Source organism: Tachysurus fulvidraco, chromosome 1 (assembly GCF_022655615.1).
Source record: "Tachysurus fulvidraco isolate hzauxx_2018 chromosome 1, HZAU_PFXX_2.0, whole genome shotgun sequence".
Taxonomy (NCBI): domain Eukaryota; kingdom Metazoa; phylum Chordata; class Actinopteri; order Siluriformes; family Bagridae; genus Tachysurus; species Tachysurus fulvidraco.
In genome coordinates, this window is record NC_062518.1 from 40,275,009 (window position 1) to 40,293,147 (window position 18,139).

The 18,139-nt window shown below is 34.9% G+C and overlaps 2 protein-coding genes across 3 annotated transcripts; both read left to right on the forward strand.

The window, feature by feature from the left end:
- Positions 1 to 1,048: 1,048 nt before the first annotated feature.
- LOC113663007 (SLAM family member 5-like) lies at positions 1,049 to 5,621 on the forward strand. 2 transcript variants are annotated; one of them, XM_027178225.2, is made up of 7 exons: positions 1,049 to 1,181; positions 2,103 to 2,212; positions 2,369 to 2,656; positions 3,756 to 4,010; positions 4,123 to 4,262; positions 4,374 to 4,514; positions 5,344 to 5,621. In XM_027178225.2, exons 2-7 carry the CDS (start codon positions 2,161 to 2,163, stop codon positions 5,434 to 5,436), a joined length of 969 nt encoding a protein of 322 aa, XP_027034026.1. In that variant the 5' UTR covers positions 1,049 to 1,181; positions 2,103 to 2,160; the 3' UTR covers positions 5,437 to 5,621. The 2 variants fall into 2 exon arrangements, with proteins under 2 accessions (XP_027034026.1, XP_047674918.1); XM_047818962.1 differs by lacking the exon at positions 1,049 to 1,181 and having other exon boundaries at positions 2,061 to 2,212.
- A 7,985-nt stretch (positions 5,622 to 13,606) lies between these two features.
- On the forward strand, positions 13,607 to 18,001 carry LOC113663008 (T-lymphocyte surface antigen Ly-9-like). Its single transcript, XM_027178226.2, has 5 exons — positions 13,607 to 13,795; positions 13,898 to 14,185; positions 15,537 to 15,788; positions 15,901 to 16,021; positions 17,095 to 18,001. Exons 1-5 carry the CDS (start codon positions 13,744 to 13,746, stop codon positions 17,276 to 17,278), a joined length of 897 nt encoding a protein of 298 aa, XP_027034027.2. The 5' UTR covers positions 13,607 to 13,743; the 3' UTR covers positions 17,279 to 18,001.
- The last annotated feature ends 138 nt before the right edge of the window (positions 18,002 to 18,139 follow it).

Genomic DNA, 18,139 nt, shown 5'->3' on the forward strand with positions numbered 1-18,139 from the left:
AATTACATGGACTTTTTATCAAATCGAAGTGCGCAGAAATTTAACACATGACTACAACACTGTACTTTCAAAGCAGGCATTAGTGAAAGGATTTCCCAGGGCTTGATATGTAATTCTTGGTGGTTCTCATAAGTCTCACGGTGGAATCACACCACATCGTATATTGTATGCAAAAATACTGCATTTTTTTTTTTTTTTTTTACATCTACGTCATCATGTTATTGTTCTCAGTGTGGAGACCCCAGGTGTAAGTGAGACATATCTGGGGTCTGTGGTTGTTGTCTTGCTTTGCTTTGATTTTATTTTCTCTTTCTTAATTACAGTGGCACAAATTGCGATTCATGAGTATCAGCGATGATGTCTTGCCTTAGTCACATGAATTCAGCGGTTTAAGGTTTTTACTTGATAAATAAGCTAGCTTATGAATAATGTAAACCTGCAAATGTAAAGTATGACAAAACAAAAATAGTATCGTAAATAATAGAATACATAGATTGTATTTATGTATGGTTTGGTTAGTTAGTTTGTTTATTTACAGCTTAGCAATATTTTTACAATTAAAGATATACCGGACTATAAAAAGTTTAAGAGCTTTTAATCTAGTGAATTTTCTTTTTTAAATATAAAATAGTAGGTTAATCAATATTCTAGTAATTCTCTTCTTTCTAACTTAGAAACAGTCTCAGATAGAAACAGTTAAATGGTGCAAAATGTCAATAAATATAACAATGTACCGTATATGTAATGCAAATGTAATGTTATGTCTACTGTATATCACACACAGAAGGCACAGATGATAAGGTAAGAGGGTTTTCATACGATACGCAAGCACAATACATGAAAACGAGCAAATAACGAATATTAGCAAAACTAGCAGAGAAACAAAAAGCTTGCTCAAGAAAGCTAGTCAAGAGAAGTTCATGGAATGAGCAAGACTTTTCAATAAGTTCATGCAAATCAGTGCCACAAATATTATAATATGATTAATCTGGGTACTCTCTTCAAAACCTAGAACTGCTATAAAAGGTCATTATAATGTCTTGTGTTATGAGGTCATTATATACAGAATCTTCAACTTCTGATCTAAAAAGACGTGTGTAAGGAAATCCTGACGAGTTTCCTTTTTAGGTGCATCAAGTACAGAGGAAAAGCAACTCATTTCTTACTGCGTCTCCTGTCAGGTAATGACCCATATATAGATTTCATTATATATACAACTAGATAAAACAGATGTACATTTCTCTGTATGCACCTGTACAGCATATTTGGCATAAGAGTGATTTTAATGTTCTGAAATAAGTTTAAATAATAGTAAATTAAATAGTATAAATAAGTTTTAACTAGTTTTAATAATATAGTAAATATGTGAAATTTTTCATGGTCTTTTTGAGAATTCTGGGGGTTATTCTGTGGAGTGACCTCTGACTGAAAAAAGGGGACAAATTGTGTGGAAAATGGAAAAAAAAAAAAAGTTTTTAGTCTTGGCTTTACTCATGTTAAACATGTGAAAAGCATGACTCAGATAAGGGACATATGTTTTAATCATAGATTTACTGTAATGTTTCTCAATGGTTTCAGTTTCTAAAGCTTAGGGGATTGTATGTTGCAGAACGTGATCTTAAGTGAAACATCTTGAATCTAAAATTATACAATACTGTTCATTATGAAAAAATGATAAAACATACAAAAGGTTTCTAAGTCTACATTTCTTAGGTGTTGTGTGTGTGTGTGTGTGTGTGTGTGTGTGTGTGTGTGTGTGTGTGTGTGTGTGTGTGTGTGTGCTTAATCTCATTGCATAAAGAGAGATACTAAGATACCCTTGTTACATTTACATCCTATGATTGGTATCATTGTGTACAACAATGTGTAATGTTAGTTATGTGGTTATGAGGTTAGTGGATTATTCTTGTCACTCATTAAGTACAGAGTATGATAGACTGATTCATATATTCTTATAAAATAAAATTACATACATGTTTAATCTCTGTGAGTGTACATAACATATATTCACTCTGGAAAGCTTAAAAAGTCCCCTTATGCTAAAAGGGAAATTCATTCTTTCTCTCTCTGTCACACTCTCATGTTTTTTCCTGTCTTCTCAGCCACAAGCCTATTTAGCAGTGCAGGTGTTCGCTCTCTCAAACTATCTTTCCTGTCACAATGAGGAGCTACCTACACATAATCACCTTCATTATCCTGAACTTCACAGCAGGTCAGTACTTGATTGCTATGTGAATTCATGTTATTGACATTGCTCCATAGTTCTCAGTATTAACAATATTACAATTGTACTTTTTAAAAAAAGCTGCTTAAAACATGTTCAGTTCAAGAATAAGAGAGTTTATGTTGATTTTTTTTCTATCTCTAGACTGTGGAGCTCGGGCTCATGTGGTTTACAAGTCAATAGGAGAAAAAGCACATCTCACATTGAAAGACCACCGGAATACAACAACAATCAAATGGAGGAAGGATTCTAACCTGATCGCAATTTTAGAAAACAAAAGGCCGGATACGAAGTATCCAGAAAAATATCATATACATGTTTCTGACAACTCTTTGTTTATCCATAATTTGATGGTGAACGACTCTGGATATTATAAAGCTCAAATTGGACAATGGGAGGAAGATGTAATCGAGTACAAACTGATAGTACAGGGTAAGTTCTGTGTGCTATTCACTATCTCATGTGGTTTGCTGTGTAAAACATGAATGAGTGTGTTGTTTTAGTAAAATAATAAAAGGTTTGCTGTTTGAATTACTTATTTCCAATAACAGAACATTCTGGACAGTTTTATTACTCTCATATCATAGAAACTGATATCAACTTGTTTGATGAATGAATATGATTGATGATTGAATATGTTAATTCCTGTGATCAGCTATGTTATACCTTATATCTTTACCAGAGTATTTTTTAAATCTCTCTTGAAGTTCATCCAAAAAAAAAAAACATTGCTGTAGCATAATATATACATTCTATGGCCAGAGATATGTGGATGTCTGACTAATCACATCATACATGCATATGCTTTGAATCTTTGCTGTTATAATGTGCTCCACTCTTCTGGGAAGGCTTTCCACTAGATGTTGAAATGTGTCTTTGGGGATTTTTAATCATTCAGCTACAAGAACATAAATGAGATCAGAAACTGTAGTCATTTGAGGAGGTCTGGGGTTCAGTCAGTTTTAGAGTTCATCCGAAAGGTGTTCAGTGTGGTTGAGTGGCTCTGTGCAGGACATTTTTCATTTCTTCCACAAGTCAAGTTAAGTCAAGATTATATTGTCATTTCAACCATATATAGCTGTTGCAGTACACAGTGAAATGAGACAACATTTCTCCAGGACAATCATAAAACAAAGACAGAGCTAAGAACTTAGTAAGTAGTCCTAGTCACATGAAGTGCATCTGTGCAACCTGGTGCAAACAGTGCAGGACAAAACAAACAAGACAGTGCAGGACAAAAGACAGTGCAAATAAAAAATACAACGTGTCTTCATTGAGCTTTGCTTTTTGCAAAGAATCGCTGTCATGCTAGAGCACGGTCTTACCTTGTATTTCAAATGAAGGGAAATTGTGTGCATTCCACAGTGTGGGGGGAACCACATATAGGTGTGAAGATCAGGTTTCCATATTAAGCCCACATAGAAGCCTATGTTGTTGATTTTTCTTTCAGCTTTAGAAGAAGTGCAGTAGTGTTGGACATTCCTCGAGAATGTATTTTAATTTTAATATATATTTTTTGGTGTCTTCCCAGAGGCCGTATCAATACCAACGATCGATGTCAATCGTGATCACCTAAACACTTCATCGGTTTGCCACATCTTGGTAAAATGTTCTGCTGATGGTGACTCGGTGACATATGACTGTGATTCCCAGCACTGCACTCTGACTAATGCAACATCCAGAAGGGTGAACTTTACTGTTAACTACACAGACCCTGGGGTGTTGGAATGCACAGCCAGCAACCGTGTGAGCATGAAACAGTCATCAATACAAAAGATTAACCCATGTAAGTGATTAAGGTTTAGCATTAGTTCATTCTTCTTAATTCTGCATAAATACATAGAGCATAATGTACATGCTTATGTTTAATACATGTGTATCATTTCTCTGGTTCACAGGTACGGAAAAATTATCATCACCCTCCGCATCATTTAGTTATATTTACGTTTTAATAGTAATAATATGTTGCATACTGGTGTTTGCTGTCCTGGTGAGCTGCTCCATCAAACTTTCTTACAATTGCAGAAAGAAAGAACAGGTAAATACATTAATGCATATATGTTCAAGCCAAACTACACCAACATGCTTATGTACAATCTTTCTTTTTGATGTTTATCATACCAAGTTCTTATAATTTCTCTGTGGTTAGAACGAAGTCACATATCGAGATGATAAGAGTGTAAACACTGTCTATAGTGTGGTCTGCAAGCAACCAAGAACTGATACTCCAGCTGAAAACATCGCTGCAGAAAATGCAGAAGCATCAGTTTACGACGTTCCTTCAAAATGTGTAAGATGCAATCATTTTCCTTTCTCTAAAAGAAATACAGCATATTTATCTTGTTGCTCATTTTAATATAAGGTTCTAATAGTGTAGGGTATCTAAGAGATGGAGAATATTGTGTATGATTGAACAAAGAAAATGCTTCAGAAACAGACATAACATACTGTGTTATACAAACTGCAGAATGAAAAAGAATTTTTGTATCAAATAGACATGAAAACTTGTGATAAATTGGCCATATATCATTTAAAAAACTGATCAATATAAAAACTTAAAGTTTTATATCTTCAAAAAAATCAAAGCATTAACAAAAACAATATTTTTGTTTTTTATATTTAGATGTAAACTCCTCATATATATTCGACAGCATAAAAATATATATTTAAATCATTATATTCTACGCTTAACAGTATAAAAACATGCACCTTACTCGCCTGGCTTTGAAACAGATTATACAATACATATGCTATATTATTGGTGAATAAAGCATTTAAATGTAAAACAATCACAACAAAGGTTAATACATTCCTTTCACATGTCAATGCTTTTTTTTTTTAACCAGTAACCTAATTACTTCCTCTTTTGTCTGCTGCAACAAGCGTGCATCAAACTGCATATGCACATTTAGACAATCGTCTACACTGAGTTGTTACTTTATTAGCTTTTCCAGTTCCCACTTAACTTTATCAGTTAAGTCCTAAACCAGATTGCAGCCATAAAGAAGTATATAGCTTTCAATCAGGAGCATGCATGCAAACATTTGCTAAGGGAAAATGATTGTTAACAGTGTTTCAACGAAACTAAAAAAAACCTCTTCTTCCCCCTTTTTTTTTAGGCCAGGGTATCCCAATGTGACAAAGATGACAGCGTGCAGAATGATGACACACATACAGTTTACTGGAAACTGGGGCAGACACTTGAAGCTTGAAATAATCTGTTCCTGGAAATCTATATAATTATGTTATTATATTATTGTATTTTTTGCTAAATAAGATAATATATCCTGGCCATATATAAAGAACGAAGCATTATATAGCCTTGAAAACAGATAGAGACTATTATTTGGCCTATATGTAATCATGCCACACTGTGCCTATATATATATATATATATATATATATATAATTTTTTTTTTATATTAATTTATAGTTGTATATATTGTTTGTACTGGTGTATTGTTACATTAATATTTGTGTGAATAAATAATATTCATTTATTTAAATGTTCGTCCCTGATCTCAATTTCATGCCCAGGCAGGCTGTTGGTTATTTATTTGTTTCAATAGAATTTCACCCTGGTATTTACAGAAAAATTCCCATTGAAAAATAATTTCAGCTGGAGTAACAGCAGTAAAATCACTCTTGTTGTACGTCATTAATAATTTGAATATCTGGAAATCTTTTCAGTGGAGCGTGACATGCACTTCCCCAAAACCGCATAAAAACACCTGAGCCCAGTATTTCAAAACTGAAGAGTATTTCTCAAAGCAAGATCCGGAGAACCCCAGGGGTTCTTTATACGATATATTTCTTTTGTTACATTGCTGAACATCACAATCTGCACAAGTACACACTACATTGTTACACACATACAGTATACATGAATAGTTGAATGTATTTTGATATTGATATTGTCATTTTAGCTGTCTATCACAATATATTGGATGTTATAATGAACATAAGCGCAAGGATCAGACTTTCAGTTTTAATATGAGGTTATTTAAATAAAATTTTGATTAATTGTCTATGAATTACCACACTTTTAATATATGCCCCATCCTTCCCAATTTGTAAATGTAATGTAATTGGATGACTGGCTGCCCAGCTGTTTCATGCCCAGATGTTTGTTAATCCTTCATTATTTCACTTTGTCAGGATCACGCCTGGACTTTTTTGTACCACGTGCCTTTTGTTAACGTTTTGTGTTCACATGTCTGCCCCACCCTTGTCTAATTCTTTATTCCTCAGTATAAAGTCCATTGAACCGTCACTGGCAGTGAAGTGAGACATCATTAGACAGAAAAATTAAAACAAAACCATCAGAGAGACAGCAAAAACATTAGGACTGGTCAAATCGACTACACACTGGAGAGCTCATACACCAGATGATCTGGAAGACCATATAGAAAATTGTGGTGGATACATGATAAAGAAAATCTCCTTCATAAGAAAGTCATGATTCAACAGAATTATATTGGGTTTTACCTGAAGATGTTAACCACAGCCTCAAAACAGGAAGAACAGTTTAGAATTTGCTAAAACATAAACAATACAGTCCTGGAACAAAGGGCTATCAAGAGATTAATGAAGATCAACTTGGATCAATGATCAGAAGAGAATAGTATGGAGAAGTGAAGGAACTGATTGTGATTTGACACATACCACATCACCATAAAGCATGGGTGTGTATGGCTGCAAATTGAACTGGTTCTGTTGTATTTATTGATAATATGACTGCTGTCAACAGCAGCAGGTGAGTTCTGATGTGTAAAGAGTTCAAATATATGCTTCAATACAGCCAAAAGCTTCAAAACTCATTGGACGGTGCTTGTCATTGCAGATGAATCTAAAGTACCTGAAGTATATTTCAAAAGCAATCCCTTTATTAAAAAGGCAAACAAGTGGAAAATTCTGCAGTCAATCACTTAACATGAATCTGGGCATGTAATTTACTTTCTGCAAGCAAAAGACCAAAGAAGAAGCAAGAGGTACAATAAAGACCCAACAGAAGATCTGATGGGAACAAAAACAGATGGTTTCTAGGCTTCAGACTGTCATGGTAAAAAATTTGCAATCAAAGATTAAAAATTATTATTTTAACGTGATTCTTAATTTGTACAGCTTCTTTTGTTCACTTAAAAAAGCACGAGAGGGGCATATATAAGTCATAATTTATACACTGTTCGTTAAATTTAGATGTAAATACCCTCAATTTAAAACTGAAAGGCTATAATTTAAGCTCTCTTACTATTTCAACTCCAATATATTGTTATAGATATTTCAAATATTTATTTTAAATATGTGTTTGACTGATAATAATAATAATAATAATAATAATAATAATAATGTGTGAATATTTTATTATGTAATCCTCATTAGTGGAGTTGGCGGTACTAGCTGTGTAGGGTTTAGGGATTTAGTGATTTAGTGATTGAGTGCTCTGCTCTGCTGGTGAGAGAATGAACTGCAGCTGAACTACAATTGTAGATTTATTATCGCATCACATGGGAAGGGAAAATCAGAAAAAAAACGTATAAACAATTAATAGAAAAAGTCGATGATAGTAAAGCAAAATCTCACCAAACCAAGCTTAATGATGATTATTTCAGAACAAACTCAAAGGTACATATACCTGAACCAGTGAATACCTAGTCAATCACCCCACTCTCATTAAGCATGTATACATTCTACATAAATGTTGTAAAACAAACAAATGCGCTACTACTACTACTACTACTACTACTACTACTACTACTACTACTACCTTCTACTCCTATTAATAATAATCAGAGCAATTTTGCCCATTCAAATCAGATTGTTGAGCCAAGTAGATTTTAAATAATAGAGATATTAGCAGTTCTCTGCTGCATCTTCAATAGGATGGAGACACATTAGTGCTGGCTGAATATGTAAGCAGCATTCATGTACCATCAACGACTATAAAGATGATGTTTCAAAATCTATTCGTGTCTCAACGTCGCTTGTTTCTATCCTGTGCACACTGTTTCCCCTTAAAAAAAATAGGCACATGACTCCCATCATAAAAATAACCACAGTGGTTTTCCTCAGCAGCATTATGTACCCCAGTGTGTATTACTGTAAGGTGGTTCTGACCTGACCTCCCTGGGGCCCTAAGCAAAATTCTGCAAAGGGGCCCTCCTACCTGACCCGTGAGCCATGTAAAGCATTTGCCACACATTCACACTTGACAGCATCTCCTCTACTAACAACTTTCAGCATAGCACCTGTAAGTTATAGATAACTATTATTCATTTTTATAAGCTGCATTAGGCCCCACTTAAACTGCCTCCCTCAGATTCCTTTTTATCCATTTTCAAATATAAAATACTATTTATAATATGACTTAGCTCTTGCAATATTCAACTAGTGAATATGCAATAGCAGATATCAGAAATTATTTTTACTACTGTAAAATGTACTTCCTGATATAAAAAATATGGTTCCTACAAGTATTGAAAACTGAATTCTTGATATCAAAAATCCATATCATGTGAATGTATAAAAGCTAAAATGGCTTTCCATACCGTATCACTGTGTTTTATAGTATGCATGAGAGCAATACTTGATCCCTGATGGTTATTGTTTACTGAGGGATGTGCATTTATATTGACCTGGCATTATGCCCATTCCAAAGTCAATCCATTGGTTTCCATATTGCATTAACGTTGTTGTAACCTTAATTGAGAGACTATAAACATTGTCATTTAGGAGTGTTATCATACTATACTTTTTGTACTGGTCCCCACACAGATGTTGCTGCTGGAAAGCGCAGTTATCGAGCTGCCATTTATAAACACCATTGCCAAAAAAAACAAAAAACAAAAAACAAAACAACAAACGTTGCCCTTGGACATTTATTCACACGAATGTTCACACAATAAATTGTTGTGTGACAGACAGACAGACAGGCCAAGAGATGCACTGGCAGCACTGCACAGCTAATTTATCTAGTTAGATAGAGAATAGAGACAGAATCACTTAACTTTACTGTTATTTGCTCTTGTTGACATCAAACTTGAAGAGAACACACGTTTACCTGATTGCTGTTCTGACATTTCACTATCATTTTGTTTCTTTTTTCACTTTGGCCACAGTGAATGTTTTCACACATTCTGGTGGTATACAGTGATCTGTCGTTTATTTTCACTCTGGTCCAAACGCCAGGGCTTCATGTTTCCATGACGACGGACCAGAAAAGACGCACATGACGTCATGTTTAGATGACTCCCGATTGTTAAAATGAGTATCAAATTAACGATAAACTTTACTAACAGAGACACACGTACGTATTACACAGGTACGAAGTTTATTTGTCGTGCTGCTGTTTTTCTTTCATGCTCTATCAGTAAAATAAAAACAGAACTGCATGCGTCTTGCGGAAGAACATTGTAACCGCGCTACTTCTCTTCATTTATGACTATGGAGGAGTCACTCAGGTCCTGTGCTACTCCACAGCAGCAGCGACTCGCTGGACTAAAATATTGATACAAATTTTAGGAGTGCTGAGCTCCTTTTTAGGGGTGCTTCACCCATGCTACACAGTAAACATTAACATGCGCTGTAAAACGAGGCAGGGGAGGCGGGGACCTAATTTGCGGGGACCTACGCAATTTGCGTAGTGTGCGTATAGGGCCGATCGGCTCTGATGTCACCACTACCCAAGCTAATGAAGGTACGCTCAAATTAAACATTTATTAAGTATTAAAATAAAGCAGGAATTATTAAAAGAAAGACATAAGTATTTCAATAAATGTATCATAACAGGTACAAAGTTGTCCAAAGTTTATTAGAGGAACAGGTAAAAGAATAGGTTTATATTGCAAGGGTTCTTAAAAAATGAAATGTTAATAAAGCAAAAGCTCTCATACTGCTGATTATTTACATGCATGTGAATTCTGAGACATCATTTAATTTGGCTAGGTGAGCAAACTCATGATCATATACTGCAAATAGTGCTTAAAATTCATGGACAAAAAAAAGTCAAAGCATTGACTATTCCCCAAATCCTAATAAAAGCTTTTCACTATTGATCTCCTGTCCAGCTAAGCTCTCCCTGAAAGCATGCTTTTACCTTTCTACCTGACCTCTCACTTAAATGATCCATGTTTTTCGTGTCTGTCTCTGGTGTTTAAATTATATTATTATTTTCCTTTTTTTATTAATATTTTACACTGTTACTTTCATTTATATATTAAATATATTTATATACAGTATGTTTTACTTTTCTATCACAGCTCTTCGGGTCTTTTCGATATCATTCAAGTCAAATGTATGTAATCATAAAGTATGGCAAACATTTAGCTTGTCCAGTATGTGAAGAAGAAGAAGAAGAAGAAGAAGAAGAAGAAGAAGAAGAAGAAAAATAAGAATAAAAATAAATAAGTGAATATTTACAATTGCAGTTTAAAAATTAATTTAAAAAAATATTAATTTGATTTAAAATGCAATATATCTATCCCTATCCCTATCCCTAAAGCTCCCTGAGATGTTAAAAGGAAGAAACCTTGAGAGGAACCAGGCTCACCTGTCATTTAGGTGACACTCTACAGTAAATAGTGTACATGTAAATAATGTAATTTCTACAACAGATTATAATAGTGCAGCCGAGAGCTCCTGAGGAATTAATGGGTCATTGAAAACTCTGAGTTAAGCACAGACCTGATTGCTGATAGAGACCAGGACATACAGCTGACACTAGAGAGGATTAGCAATAGTGATTGTAGTGTAGTTTCTGTAGTGAAAAATCTGGATGCTATTGACGGAGTCAGTAAGCCTCCAACACCGGCATTAGAGACCTCACAGCGGGGCGAATGGGTGACGACTCTGCGGAATAGTTGTAAAAACAAAGCTAAAGCTAAGGCTTGCCCATGGGAGCACCACTCCTCTCTGCTTCACATGTCTACAGTAAGTTTGATCTCCTCAGTGAAGCACCTGCTGAGAAAACTGAAAGATCTCTGGTTATAATTATCTAGGCCTTTAGGTGCTATCCAGCAGGTGTATTCTGGGAGCCAGGGAGCTAGACATACAGTAGCAAGTAATCTCAGGGTCTCAGGCAAGCATAGGTACTCAAGGGTAGTTTTGAGTGTCCATGTAGGAGCTAACAATATATGCCTTCGTCAGTCAGAGATTACTAAGAGTAATATTGTAGAGGTGTGTAAATTAGTGAAGGCGATGTCTGATGCTGTAGTATGTCCTTGCACCATCTCACTGTGGCATGGCAATGTAGTTTACAGCAGGTTATGGTTAACTTCTGGATGTCCAGGCGGATCTCTGAAAACATTGCAGGCTTCATACAGTAGATAAGTGGAGCATATTTCAGGGCAAGGCTGGCCTGTTCGGACTGGATGGTGTCCATTCCACTCGGGATAGTGCTGCTCTTATTTCTTGTAGCATAGCACATACAGTAGTGCGTAGTTAATCAGTAAAAGTCCAGTGCTAGGGCCAGGAAGCAGAGAAGCAGGTTAATCCGATCACCTTCTAGCTGCATTGTCGTCACCCATGGTTCACAATACAGAGACTGTGTCTGTTTCCCGAGCTAAACAAAAATCTATAAACACTCAGGAAATTTGTTGTAGTAGCCTTATTAGCATAAAAATAAAGGCATAATCGCTGGTGTTGCTTAATGTTAGAGCAGCTTTTGATACCATTGACCATGCTCTTTTACTTGGTAGGCCAGAACATGTTTTTGGGTTAAATGAACAGCCCTCTCCTGGCTCAGGGCTTATTTGACTGATCACTATCAGTTCATCGAACTATACTGAATAAAATTACAAATGCCCATTTTTCATGAGCTGAGCTCAAAGATCTAAGACTTTACTCAATGTACACAAAAGGCCTATTTCTCTCAAGTATTGTCCTAAATCTGTATTTGTAAGCACTTCTCATTTGCCAAGATAATCCATCCACTTCACAGGAGTGGCATATGCTGATTAGACAGTGTAATTAATGCACAGCATTGAAATACTATAAACATTACCACGGTATACAATCAAGTTAATTAGTCTAGAAATCCCATAGTTGGCCTAGCAAACTAAAGCCAAATAAACCTAGTATTTCTCTGAAGGTGAAGATTTCTGTACATACAAATACAGATTTTCACTGGTCATATCCGTAATTAATAAAACTATTGCAAGGTCAACAGCTTAGTAACACATGGTAAATTATCCTTACGTATGACCTGTATATATAAATAAATGATAATTAATAAATCTTTAGTCATGGTTATTAATATCCTTTCTCAATCATACCAAGATATACACAGGGCTCTGAAGTGTCACGCATTGAGCATGACAGTCACTCATTTGGGTCTTTTGTCACACTCTCCCACCACACATTGTATTTCTCATGCAGAAAAACTTACTATTTATTATATATTTAATATGCCACAGCACCCAAAATATATCCGCACCGCTGTCTCTATAGAACCGGGCAGGAATCAAACGCGTCACCTGGAGCTCTTAGTCGAGCCTGTCACTTATCAGGCAATCAAAAAAAAGAGGCTACACAATAGCCAATCAGAAAATAGCACTATTGTATCTGGGTAGGATTTAACGCAACAACCAATAAAAAAAAAACATATCCTGGAATTGTTCAGCATCATCCTCGTTCACCCACAGAGAAAACCACTGGAGCTGTGACCATCACGTTGAGCACAGAGTAAGTCATGATCTCCTGTTACAACAAATTCACAACTTGTTTGACACAAACAATGACATTTTGACTGCTGTTAGAGACGTTTCCCAGATAATCAGCATCAGTTTTCCATGAGTGTCTGTAACTTAGCCAACAGTTTTACAGCCTGTTCAGCTGTTCACTGACAACACCTGCTCTAGGTCAGTGGTTCTCAAACTGGGGGCCCTAAGATGGTGCCAGGGGACCCCGGCTTTATGACATTTTATAAAATAATGAATTCATCATAAATTATGTGTAATTAAATCTCAGAAAAATAAGGCTACAAACCAACAGCACTACATTGTATAATTTAATATGTTTTGTTTAATTCAAATATTAAGTTTTGGAATGTTTTATGTCATAAATTTTATTTTTTTCAGCTTGTCTCTGGACGGGACATTGTCCTCAATCATGACCCTAAAATGGCTGGGCTTGTCTTAAATGGGAGCAACATTACAAATGATAAAGGAGTCCAAAAAGGCAACAAACACTTACAATAAACAACACCAGTCATAATCTCTCAACACACACACACATCACCCCCCCCCACACACACACACATCACAACCCCCCCCCCACACACACACACACACACACAATTTTTTTTACATCCGTATAGGATTGTTCAGTGCCATGCCACTAGAGGGAAACCTTTCCAAATACTAGAGACTCATATCCTGTCTATAGACCATACTGTGCTCATGTAAAGTTTTGTCATTTGTACACAGTGTATCTGTTTGTTGCATGTTTTTTCCTGTCTTCTCAGCCACAAGCCTATTTAGCAGTGCAGGTGTTCGCTCTCTCAAACCTGCTTTCCTGTCACAATGAAGAGCTACCTACACATAGTCGCCTTCATAATCCTGAACTTCTCAACAGGTCAGTAGGTTACTGATATTTGAATTAATGTTAATAATTGTTCCATAGTCCATTAATAAAATCTGTAATTCTAACTTATGCTCATTTCTTTTCCACCCATAGACTGTGGAGCTTGGGTCCATGTGGTTTACAAGTCAATAGGAGAAATAGCACATCTCACGTTGAAAGACCCCCCGAATATTTCAACAATCAAATGGAGGAAGGATTCTAACCTGATTGCAATTGTAGAAAACAAAAGGCAGAGTACAAAGTTTACAAAAAAATATCATATACATGTTTCTGACAACTCTTTGTTTATCCATAATTTGACGCTGGAGGACTCTGGATATTATAAAGCTCAAACTGGACAATGGGAAGAAGATGTAATCCAGTACAAACTGATAGTACAGGGTAAGTTCTGATCAAAATCAATTTATTTCCTTGATGTCACAGTATAAAGTATATGATGTATAATAAATAAAACACATTTAGCTGCTATTTTAGAAAAATAATCATACATAGTAGCATGATGAAACATGACAGGAATTGGATACTGTTATCATTAAAGTTTACCTGAAGTTTATTATTTTTCAATAACAGCATGCTCTGACATTTTATTCCTCTTTATTCCTAAACCACAGCAATTTGACAACTTGTTAGTCATTGCCAAATGTTGTATACTTTTACTTAAAAAAGCTACTGTGTAATATAGAAAAAACTTTTATTTTAAAAGCATATACATTTTAGCTGATATGACAGTTGTTTCTTCACAAGTCTTTTTTTTTTTTTTGCTTGTCATGTTACAAAAAATGTTCAATGCGCAAAGTCCTCTGTCCTAAAGACATGACAAAAGCCTTACTAAATATTACAAAGTGCTAAAATTGGAAACATCCATAAATGTTAAACACACATCTCAATACACAAAGTTTAACAATAACAACGATTAGGATTTTTGTTAAATAAAAACAATGGAGCTCATTTATCAAGCTGAATGTGACTTTATTTGTAAATTGATAAATTGACATTGAGCATTAACACAGTAAATCTGGTATTTAGGAAATCTTTGTTTCCTTTACAAAGTGTGTGTAAATAAGAAGACTAACTAACGAGAATCTCAGTCGTTCTGCAGATTATGCTGCCAAGATTAAATTAGTTATTTACATTAATTACAAACAAAAATGTTATTTTTTAAACCCGTCTTCTTTCATATTAAGATGAATGAAGAAATATTTGAGATAAACAATATATATACACAGCAAGACTAGCCTTTTCATTCAGAAGAAAAGACTTTGGTGCCGTAAACCAAGGCAGTGAAAATGGCAAATAAAAAACGAACCTGTTCTTGCATTGCCCTGTTTTCTCAGTGTGGATTTTGTACTGTTTAGGTTCGAAGTATTGTCTGCTCTGTTTTGCCCCATTTTCCCCATTTGGATATTGGACCTTGTACTTTTCTTGGACTGTCTGCCTTCCCTGGGCCAAGCCCACTCCCATTAAAAACTTTTAACTTTGAGCTCTGTTTCGTTTCTTGCATTTGGGTCCTCACTTCTTCCTCATGACCCTGATTTGTGGTCTAAATTCAAATCAGCTGTGTTGCACAGGTGCCTGGAATTTACAGGGTGATTTCCATTTATCAACATGGGCATGTAAATATAAAGAAAATCAGTGTTTCAAAAAAACTGAACATGCAGTACCAGAGTTTGATATTCCAAGACCAGAGAAATACTGTTTATTTTAGTATGTTGTATTTTTGCTGACCTTCCAGAGGCCGTCTCAAAACCAGTGATCACTGTTAATCACCAGATAAACAACTCATCCGTTTGCTACATCTTGGTAACATGTTCTGCTGATGGCGACTCGGTGATGTACAACTGTGATCATCAGCACTGCACTCTGACAAATGCTACATCCAATACAGTGAACTTGACTGTCAGCTATACAGAAGCAGAGGTGTTGGAATGCACAGCCAGCAACCGTGTGAGCACGAAACAGACATCAATACACAAGATTAACACATGTAAGTGATTAGTTTAAGTATTGTTCATAAGAATGGACATAACACTTTGTTGAGTGCTTAATTTACTTTACATTTTTATTTAACAAATGGGAATTGTTGCTCTGGCTCACAGGTCCTGAAAAATCACTACTCACAACAACAATCATTTTTATAATAAGCATAGCAGTGTTTGCTGTTCTGCTTATCTGCATTATCTTTTTTACAATACCAGAAAGAAGAAGAAATAAAAACAGGTAAATTAATATTTACATATTTTCCAGCCAAATTACACAGACATGTTTTCACTTTGCTTTGAATGAATGTAGGTTTCAAAAACGTAAGGGTGCAAACTCTGTCTATGGTAAAGTGTGAAAACCACTGAGAGCTAAAACTCTAGAAGACAGCAGATGAAAGAACAACAGTTTACAATGTTCCATTGCAATAATTTTATTGGGTTCATTTAATAGTGTAGTATTTACATTTACAGCATTTGGCAGACGCCCTTATCCAGAGCGACGTACATAAGTGATTAGATCTCTATCATTGGATACATCAATGCTGGTTCACTAGGTTACATACTTAAGATACCATGAGTTTAAAACATTTGTTCAAAGTTACAGTGATATTCAAAGTTACAATTAAAAGTGTCAGGTTATTTTCTTATTTTTTTTTAAATAAATGCAAAATATAGGGAAAGAAGTGCTAGTATATCAGGAAGACTGTAGTGCTAGTATATCAGGAAAACTGTAATTAATAACTGATTTAATTAAACTGAGCTTTAGAAACTTCAATAGAGTTTTATATCAAATTGGGCCACTATTGTGTAAGGATTGTTTTAAATAATAGCCCTATTAATATATTAAACATTTTAAAAAACCCGAAACTGACCCCATCCCCAGTATAAAAATAAAGTTTAAAGTATAGTTTAAAGTAAAATCAAAGCTTGCTCTATTGTTATGAGATCATGAGTTTGTATCCCAGTGATACTATAATAATTTCTGGTTAGGAGCCAATATTTGCTGTGCTCTTTTGGAAGCATACTCTCTTCCTACCCTGTCAATCACAGTGATACTAACCAATCTCTGAGCTCAAGTACAAGGCTCAGTTTTTGTTGTGCTTATGGAAATCTATAAAAAAAACATGTTTACCTGTTGTGAGCAACAATCTAGCCAGCAAATGAAGATAAGTAATATATGTTCACTTTCTCAAAACAGCAAACAATATAGATTTAACAAGTGAATGATGGCATACAGCTGATTGTAGTGTGGATATCCATCCATTCATCCAATCATCCATTCTCTACACCACTTATCCTACTGTGTCACAGGGAAACTGGAGCCAAGGTGAATCGTGGACTGGATCTTTCACAGGGCACAGTCACACGGACATCGACACACTCTGGACGATATAGAGATGCCAATCAGCCTGCAACACATGTCTTTGGGGGCATAAGGGACCAAACTTTGGGAAAAATGGGAAAAAAACATCTCCCCTACCATCATACAAACTAAATTTGATTAATACATTTATTAAATATCTACATTTCTTTTACTTTAAAGGTACAGAATGTTTTTAAATGTTTTAAAGTGGGTTGATGGGTTGTTTTAAAATAAATGAACATAAACCCACATGATTTCAAAAATTCACTTTTTGTAATTATATATTTTTAAGTAATGATCAGTAATGTCTCATATGATATTATGATATTGTCAGTCGTAATATATGGTGATAATTTATAATGATAGAAACATTTATTTTGCTTTTATGTATGTGTAAATACTATAACATTGCAACTAGAAGAACAGTTTTAGCAGTTTTTTAGACTGGTAGCCCACCTACTTCCTCTTCAGTTGGCTGCTGATAGACCACAAACATGCAACACACAAATCTTTCACTTTAAACTTTCAATCTTTTTGTAATCCTTTAAACTGTAATCTTTTGTAATCTGGTTAGTTTATGCAAATTAACCAACTCAAACATATAAACTTCATGACATATCAGTGAATCCTAAATATAAAAGATTTTCTATATATTAGTATATAGAAAAATAAATAGCAAAAAATCTCTATACATTTCTATACATTAGCTTTCTATACATAATGTTTAACACTGCAAATAGGCAAAACAGTGGGAACCAGGATAGCAGTCTCTGTGTTCATGATGTTTTCTGAGTGGATATATAAAGTCAATTGGGCACATTCAATGTGTGAATAAAAAGAAAAATATGGACAAACCTTTGACGCTTTTCTTCTCTCTTTTTGTTTCCTTTTTCAGAGCATGTAATGGTCATAAAAGATCTACGTTAACATTTACATTCATGAAACATTTTGTAGACGGTGTATGACAGCGAGTAGCTTAGCAACAAGCTATTA